General features: G+C 38.5%; 1 protein-coding gene across 1 annotated transcript; it reads left to right on the top strand.

Moving 5' to 3' along the window:
* The first annotated feature begins 200 nt into the window (after positions 1–200).
* Positions 201–8,888, top strand: CDR2 (cerebellar degeneration related protein 2). The gene is made up of 4 exons (XM_026859287.1): positions 201–335; positions 5,053–5,201; positions 5,465–5,629; positions 6,821–8,888. The coding sequence occupies exons 1-4, from the start codon at positions 297–299 to the stop codon at positions 7,686–7,688; spliced, it is 1,221 nt and encodes a 406-aa protein (XP_026715088.1). The 5' UTR covers positions 201–296; the 3' UTR covers positions 7,689–8,888.
* Positions 8,889–8,897: the final 9 nt, after the last annotated feature.

The following is an 8,897-nucleotide window of genomic DNA, read 5'->3' as shown; positions in this document are numbered from 1 at the left end:
CATGAAATGAGTAACTTCTAGGTTTCAGGACTGACTTACACTTGCATTATAGATGGTATATGAATGTTCTACTTAAGCTACCTTTATTTTTGGGTCTTGGATATAACTTAGAGCAGTTACGACAGCAATAAAAAAACAACCAAGTATTTGGTTAAAATGCTTTAAAATTAGATTATATTACTGGGTCTATAACTTACATGCAAACGTGATTTCTTTGTTTAGATCTTCACCTTGCTGCTGAGCTTGGGAAGACATTACTGGACCGCAACACTGAACTAGAAGAATCTTTACAGCAAATGTATGCAACAAATCAGGAACAACTGCAGGAGATAGAGGTAAACATTTAAGGGATCCAAGTGTTAAAGCACCTATACGTGCGACATAATAGTTGAGATCTAAATTTCTTGACACCTGATGGACACTTTAAAGAAAAATACTACATAATCTTTAACCACTTCTGCTACTTAGAGAATTTGAGAACTTGTATATGCTTGATCACAGTTAGATCTGTTTGATTACCAGAAGCTTTATGCCACTAAACTTCATGTTGGATTTGGCTTGTTTAATGACAATTGGTATTTTTCTTTATGTACAGAAAAGTTACTTTTTATTTTATACTTTGCTGATCTTGCCAGGTAAAATGACATTATATGATGATAAATAAATCAGTAATTTAAATTATTATATTAAAATGTTAGTGGTTATAGCCCTGAAATTTAAATGCTAGTAAGTGCAGGAGAGAGATTTAAGTAAAATCTGAGGATATGTACTTCTATTAACCTGAACTGTGGTAAATGGAGCTAAAGTCTATTTCAGTTAAAAAACCCAACTAAACAAAACATCAAAAAACCCCAGAAAAAACAGAACTTAAATAGTATCTAAATACAGGACGTAGTGGATATATTGTTCTGAATTTTCCAGGGAAAAAAAAAATCATAATTGCCCTTTCAAACCACTTATCTTTGTGTACTTGGTGGAAAAACCTGGCCATTTTTGGCAATTTTTTTTTTTTTTTAATATTGCTTGTGTTCTTGCAGACCTGGCATTTGTCAGCATAATGATTTTTTTCTCAACTATTGGAGGGCAACGCATGATCTCTAATAATTAAATTATTAAATATTCAGTACTTTGCTGACTGACAACATATTGGAAATGTAGTCAGCATTTCAGTTTGGTTCTGCTGTGAATCATAGGGAACAGGCTGTGACTGGTATACACTAGATTTTTACAAAATCTGAGTTCCTTTGTGCAAGAAGTACTTATGTAGTTACAGATGCTGGGTGGATCTTGTACAACTGTAACTTAAGATTTAAATCCCTTGTCATTGTAATGGTAACAGGTAACTTAAAAGAATCCTAAGCTTAGTACGTATAGATACGTAGATGACTGATACATAGGTGTCTTTACAGTAAACATGTTAACACAAATGCACCATTTTTATTAGGTGATGCACTATTTCTGGGTGCAGGTCATTTTCTTTTTAATAAGATACTTCTGTTTTATACTTCATACTTTGGATTTCTCCTCTATTATATGCTAAATGTCATCTTTGTTATCCTATTTGTTCTGTGATACAATGATTGGAATGGCTGATATTTGTTAGTGCTGCAGCATGACAAAAAATATATTTACTTATGCAGAGACTTAAAATAACTCATTGCCATTAGTGGTTTTTATAAAAAGATTAATTCTTGAGATCTAGAGAGGACAAACACTTCAAAGTGCTATACAATTGCTGTTCTATTTAAGGTTCAACACCTGTATGAACAACCATGTTTAAGGAAGTGTTTAACGTGGTTACAACACACCTGTTGAAATAACACCGCATAACGTTGCGCTAGGTAACTAATCTGGCTGAGTGTAGCTACTTAATAAGCAGCTGTATTTTCATGCTGTCTTGAAATATTATTGAAATAAACCACTTATATTAATGTTGAAATGTGTTATTGCTAAGCTGCATTCATTTATAAAAAAGTGCTATTAAGGATGTAATACCCTGTTGGTTTAAGGCAGTTTATTTGCTTAAGCTTTTTTGGTGGGTTAGCACTGATTGACTACGTAAGAGAGCTTCAGCACAAGGAAGTGGCCAGAAGTGTCCTTCCAGCAGTAATCTATAGTTGGTGTGTTGCAGGGTCAAGTACTTCCAGGTTCAGGCAACCTCAGATGGTGACAGACTAATTTATTCTCTCAATATCTTGCTTTGCTTAGCCAATCAAACCAAGTCAAGACTTGTGCAATACTATTCTTTGACAGCTTTATCTGATACCTCTTTCTTCTCTTTACTGTTCTCCCCCAGCATGCATAAGAGTGTGTATTGGGTTGCCCTATTAGCTTTCTCCAAGAGGAGGGATAGAGGTGGGAGATCAGTTTTTGTGATGCTTCTGACACAAGTAGTGCCTGCACCTTTATTTGCCCAACTTACTGTCTTGAGTCAACCTGCAGACTTTATTTGCATCTGCTGTAATAACACAGTCTTCCTAGTTCTACCACCTGTCTTAATCTTCTGTCTTTTCCCAGTGCAGTTTAAAAGTGTATTAGCAACTCAAAACATTTCTTCCTTCGAAGAAGTCTCTCTTGCATCTGGATTTCTGGTAGAAAAGGGAAAATCAAATTAGCCCCTTCTTCAAATACCCAGAGAGAACCTCAAGATGGAGGAACTGAATGTATTATCTTACTGGGAGAAGGGACTGAAACAAATAGGAATAAAATTAGCATATGCAAGGTGCAGTACTACTTTTCAGCTTGTAAAAGCAGTTCAGTCAGTTATTTTCATACCCATATTTCTTGTGTTCTGTGAGAATGCAGGGTATCCCACTGTGCAGGATAAATGTGCAAAGTGGCACATCCAGTCTCTATGCTTGACTTTTTTTTATTTTAAATTTGTTTTTTTTTATTCCCCTCACTAATATTCAAGTGCTTATCTTTGTCACCTAAAGGTGATCTTTCAGCTGTTCCTGTAGCTAGTCTGTTGCATTTTTGGCGAGCTTTTTCAGTGCAGTATATTGGTGTCTTTGTGTTGTGTTTTTTTTTTTCCCCCTATTAATTCACATTTTTTGAGTAGCAAAATCTAGAACTTGCTAAGAAATCATTCTGAAATATGGTACTCTCTTGTCTGCATGGAAAAGGAAGGGTCAAAGGTTCTGGGATGCTTAAGATTACATCTAATATATTAAACGCTAACGTATTAAGTGCTTTACAGCCTTGGATCATTATATCTGACCTCTGTGCTGACACATGTGCCACTAACTAATCATTGTAGATGTAGTAAATGCTAGATTGAAAGGGCAACTTTATTCATGTCTGAATCTGTTCTTGGCACTCCAGAAATACTGACACTCTTCTTTTATCATGTGGTAGAATGCAAGAAGTCTCAACTGCTGCTTCAATGTTAGGTGCTTAGTTGCAGGGGAGGTGGAATAAATGTGAACTTCCCAAGTATTTATTACCACATCTATACTTTGTTTTGGTGGCCTGGTATAACCAAGGCCAACTTGACCCCAGCACTAAAGATAATGGAGATGCAAGGTGGAGAAAATGGTGCTTCACCTCTTCCATTCATCTAAAACTTCTGCAAAAGCCCATTGCAGTAAGTGTTAACATCTAATTCTGGCATCAAAGTCTTGGTTTCTGTGCTTAGCCACGCAGGTGTTCCTGAAGAAAATCTGAAGATCTCCAGCTCCTTCCCAGAATAACCAATAGGGAAAGTTAATCTGAAATGGGTCACATTGAGATTCTGCTGCTAATCCATGGACTATTTTTGTGTAAATCCTCTGTCATGTGTGCACAGGCTACAAAAGGATCTAGCCAACTGCTACCATGTTGATCTTCTAGAAGTCTATCTGTAGCAGTTACTAGCCCTAGATTAACTTATTACCTGTTCTTAAATTGCCTAAAATGTAAACCCATCAATCTTTTAATGAGGTAAAAGGTTAAGTAGAATATTGGAAGTTTTCAGTATGTAACAGTACTATGTAAAGAGAGGTAATTCTGCCTAGAAGTCTGCTGGGTGTTCCTACTTGAAGTTTACTTTTCAGTAAGTAGCATGTAGTAATACACAGTATATTGCAAGAAATAAATTCTGTGTAAGAACAAAGTATTTCAGATTTAAAGGGTTGGGTGTTTTGTTCAAGTCTGTCTGATGCAAGCTCTTGTGTGGCTTTTAGAACTGGATCAGTCCTGTCCTGGGTGGGACAATAAAAGACACTTGTATTAAGAGCCTTAGGTGATTGTTAACTACTCTTAAGACTGAGAATTCCAAGTTTTCTGACATTATTCAAGAAACTTAACAGTCTATGCTGTTAAGTGTAAAACTAAAGAGGATTAAAATGAGAATACTTCATGTGGAGATTTAAAAAAAAAAAAAAAGGCAGGAGACCTTTATTTGGGATTTCAGTAACTGGAATAGTTCCCTGTAGGTAATTAAAGACTGAATTCAGTAATTTGATTGTACTTCCTGACACATAGTAGCCCACACAGTCTTAACTGTGACCACAACCTAAATTCTGTTCTACTGAACCTAATGCTGCCTCAGACTGGAAGAACTTAGGTCAGCTGAAAAGAAATTTAATTATGGATGGTGCTACCCAGTATTTCTGTTTTAACGCTCAGAAAATTGTTGGGTCAACACTTAAAAAATTTCTGTTGGAGCCCACTGCAACTTTTAGAAGGACTCAGTGGATAGTTAAGGGCTGTGTTGAAGTCTGGATTCAAGGCTCTATCAGTGATGGCTGCAGCACAGCCAAACCCAATCCAGAAGGCTTGGCTACTGTCAAAAGTCTAGCTGCAGCAAGGACAGAGAAACAGAGCTTGTACAACCAAACCCAGCTCCTCTGGGTGAAAGGTTGCTTGATGAGTGGGGTTGACCTCCATGACAGAGGCAAGCTGGCTGGGTTACTGGTAGAGCCTTTTCAACTGAACACTTAGCAAAGCAACCACTGGAATCTACATTTCTGAAACGTAGTCGTTTCTCTATGAATGTGAATAAAAATGCCAAACAGTAGTCCTGTTCTTGTGTTTCACGTGTAATCTAATAACATCAATACTGTCTTGCAGTACCTCACAAAGCAAGTGGAACTCTTGCGTCAGATGAATGATCAGCATGCAAAAGTCTATGAACAGCTGGATGTGACAGCAAGAGAACTAGAAGACACTAATCAAAAACTAGTTGCGGAGAGTAGAGCTTCACAACAAAAGATATTAAGGTAACAGACTTATACTAGATCCCCACCCCCAGTTGATAATATGAAGAAGAGCAGTCCAAGTGTATTCATGTAGTTATTGGGTGGCTGTCTCTGTCTAGTGGTGTTCTACAATCCTGCTAAATTGAAAGGATCATTTTATTTAAAGGTCTCTTGGGGCCAAAGAGCAGCCTTCAGAGAAGAAACTACAGTAGGAGGGAATGGGAAATTCCCATGTCCTTGACTAAACACTCAAATGTTTTTAACAGCAGTCCTTCACCTTTTAGCTTGACAGAGACTATTGAAAATCTGCAAACGCACATAGATGACCTGCAACGACAAGTAGAAGAACTGAAAAAGTCTGGACGAGTCCGGATGAACCATGAGAGATCTGACCAGCCAAGATCAATGCATAGTTTTTCATGTTTGAAGGAGCTGTATGACCTTCGCCAGTAAGCCTTTTTACCTTGTATAGCAAAGAGAATACTGAAATTATTTTAAGCAGAGCTTTAAAAACTAAGACACACAAGCACAGCTGTCAAACAAGCTAGCAGAAAAAGATCTAATGTTCTCCACTAGCAAATATCTGCACAGTCCTGCACTGTGTGGTGTTCCCACTGCTTGTGGCACACTTCTAGACCACACTACTCTTTGTGTGAGAGGAATTGCAGGCTCCACTTTCTGTCTTGAAAGGTTCTCTCCTAAAGTCTCCAACCATATCAAATTGTAACCTAGAAAGCTTACAGCAATTTGCACCCCACATTTTTCCATCAGATAAAAGCATACACACAGATATTTAGAAAAACATCCTAAATGCAAAATATTTTCTGTAACTTACCCTTTCCTTGGATGTCTGTGCGTATTTTCAAGGAAGGCAGGATTCCTGCAGTAGCTTTCCTGAACTTGAGCTGGTTAAAATGATGCTTAAGCTGGTAAAATGGTGCCTGGAGCTCTGGGCTACTTTTTTAATTTAGAGCAGTTTTACTCATCAGGACAATCACCTGGGGTAAAAGCTCAGAGCAGCTTCAATCCTAGAAGAGAATTTCCTAAGTGAAGCACCTCCACAGACAGGCAGAACAGGTTTTTGTGTCTGGGCTTCAGCACTAGAGGTGACTGTACAATAAATCTGTATGGCTAAAAAGAAGTTATTTCTTGACAATTCAAAAGATAAGTGGATTCCTTCAAACCACCAAAGGCTTGTGGAAATACCAGCCTACAGAATTGTCATGTCAATTTTCAGGCTTGTTTTCCAAAATGAATAATGACAAAAGTTACAAGAGTGGAGTGCTGCAGAAAAAAATCTGAGTGTCAGACAAAGTGTTTCATGATACATGGAGGCAATATTTATTTAAACTTAAAATTGTAGGTCTAGTTATTCAATAAGCTTGTCTGTAACTTGAAACTGTTAATGAGCTGCCATCCTGCTTAAGCTGTGAGGCTTGATTTGATGGCACTTAAGTATTTACAAACTCTGTTCTGATTATTAAATCGACTGATAGGTCAGTCCAATGACTGCTGTTTATACTTTGAGGTGTGTTAGCATACAGTTCAAATGGGTCATTAGTTACCCAGGACAGGAAAAGCTTAGGAGGTGTGGTCGGCTGTACTTCCTATATTTGATGATACTTACTTTGTTTCTGCAGGTATTTTGTTTATGATCATGTGTTTGCAGAAAAGATTACTTCGATGGATAGTCAGCTAAGTCCTCTAGAAGAAGAAAATGAGAACTTAAAAAAGGCAGTTACAGTTCTGCAAGCCCAACTTAACCTAGAAAAAGAGAAGAGGGTAACAATGGAAGAGGAATATAGTCTTATGGTGAAAGAGAACTGTGACCTTGAACAGAGGCTTGTTGATACAGACTTGTATCGCGCTCGTGCAGAGGAGTTAGAAGCAGAAGTAGCTGAAATGAGACAAATCCTTCAGTCTGAAAACACACTCCATAATGCAGAGAAATTGGTGCCGGAATCCTTTTTCATTTCATTCAAGGAATCTTTAGAAAGGGAGCTTGGTCAGAGCCCGGCAGATGATGAACTTCTGACTGTATCGGAGCATGAGAAGAAGGCACTGAAGCGGAGCAGCAGCGAATCTTTCCTAAGCAGTGCTGCAGGGGGAGACATCCTAAGGGGCCACGAAGAAACGTGTATTAGGAGAGCTGAAGCTGTGAAGCAGCGAGGAATCTCTGTACTTAATGAAGTTGATGCACAGTATAATGCTCTGAAAGTGAAGTATGAGGAACTTTTGAAGAAGTGTCAAATGGATGAAGATTCTTTGAAACACAAGGCTGTACAAACACTGAAGCAGTATTCCAAAGACCTACATGTGGGCAATACCCAGTGTGATCTTTCAGCTAGCAATCAAGAATTTGCAAATGTGGAGCTAAGTGACTCTCCTACAAATGCTCTTCCCGAATATAAAGCACTCTTCAAGGAAATTTTTAGTTGTATCAGAAAAACAAAGGAAGAAATAGATGAACACAGAGCTAAGTACAAGTCCCTCTCCTCTCAGCCATAACATTGGACATGCTGGTGATGAGTTTTCTGTTGATGACTGATCTGCTAGTCAAGAAGGGGAAAACGTTTATATGAGTGTCAGAAGACCCCTTATACTGATGTATTTCTTGAGCACTCAAAATGAATGTTTTGAATTGGCTTGTAGACCTGTAGTTAACAAGCTAGTTAGTTAACAGCTAGTCTCCCTGTACCTATGTAGCAATAGATTGAATGTTGTTTAGCACTGTCACACAAACTAGTGGTTGTAAACAAGTGTCATAGTTTAATATTACATTACTACTTCTCGCTACACTTAGTCTCTGGCCAGAGCTGTAACTGACACTGGTTTCCTTAGTCTACTTCAAAAAAGAGCTAAGAGATCTGTGCTGTATTTCTCACAAGGAACTAAACACAAGACTACGGCTTCCTTTGGTTCGCAATGACGATCTAGCCCTCCACACCGTGGATGTAGAAAATGACCACAAATCAAGCCCCTGACTGCTCTTGGGGCAGCCTCTCCTCGAGTCTCAAGCATGAAGCTGGCAGTCTAGCTGAACTTGCTTTGATAGGAAGGTGGAGAGCTGGCACAGCAGCTGCACTGTGCTTGGGTTAAGTTAATACCATGTTTTCACATGCACTAAGGTCTCCCACAGATTAGTATAAATGTTGTCCTACTAAGAAAGGATTTGATGTAAAGTTTGTGTGGCTGTTTAGGTATGGTTTCTTATGTAGGGCACTTTGTCTTAAGGCAAGATACTGTGAATTGATTGATGTGTGTTATTTGGGACCTACTGTTCTTTGGTGGAATGTCTGCAAAATACATTTTTATGTGTATTGGTAAGATAGAAAGTTGCAGTTTAGCTATTTAACTTTAGTAGTAGCATTGACATAGTGGAATAGCTTTTAATCTTACATACCACAAACTCCTGAGTGCTGGAAGGAGATGGGCCAGGTAAAACCTGAGCGTATTGTTTTGTCTATTGCTTCCAGTGTCAGCTTGTGTGGACCTATTCCATGCTGCCTGGAGGTGGGGGGATGGACACAACACTGCCAGAACATACCCTACTGCAGACAGGGATCAGCTCTTGTTCTTCCTCTCTTCCTCCACTCCCTACTTATAATTCCTATGTATTCTGAAAAACAAAGAACAGGGAGAAGTATGTTTTTTTTAAAACTGCTTCAAAGTGTGAGGAAAACAAAGGCTGAGAGGTAAAGGGGGGGGGGGGGGGCA

The sequence above is a fragment of the Athene cunicularia genome (genome assembly GCF_003259725.1).
Source record: "Athene cunicularia isolate RWA chromosome 14 unlocalized genomic scaffold, athCun1 chr14_part1, whole genome shotgun sequence".
NCBI classification, from domain to species: Eukaryota; Metazoa; Chordata; class Aves; order Strigiformes; family Strigidae; genus Athene; species Athene cunicularia.
This window is presented reverse-complemented; position numbering and strand designations above follow the sequence as displayed.

Coding starts and splice junctions, on each gene's coding strand:
- CDR2 (XM_026859287.1), top strand. CDS start 297: ATGTATGCAACAAATCAGGAACAACTGCAGGAGATAGAG. Junction 5,202..5,464: donor TCACAACAAAAGATATTAAG/GTAACAGACTTA, acceptor TTCACCTTTTAG/CTTGACAGAGACTATTGAAA. Junction 5,630..6,820: donor GAGCTGTATGACCTTCGCCA/GTAAGCCTTTTT, acceptor TTGTTTCTGCAG/GTATTTTGTTTATGATCATG.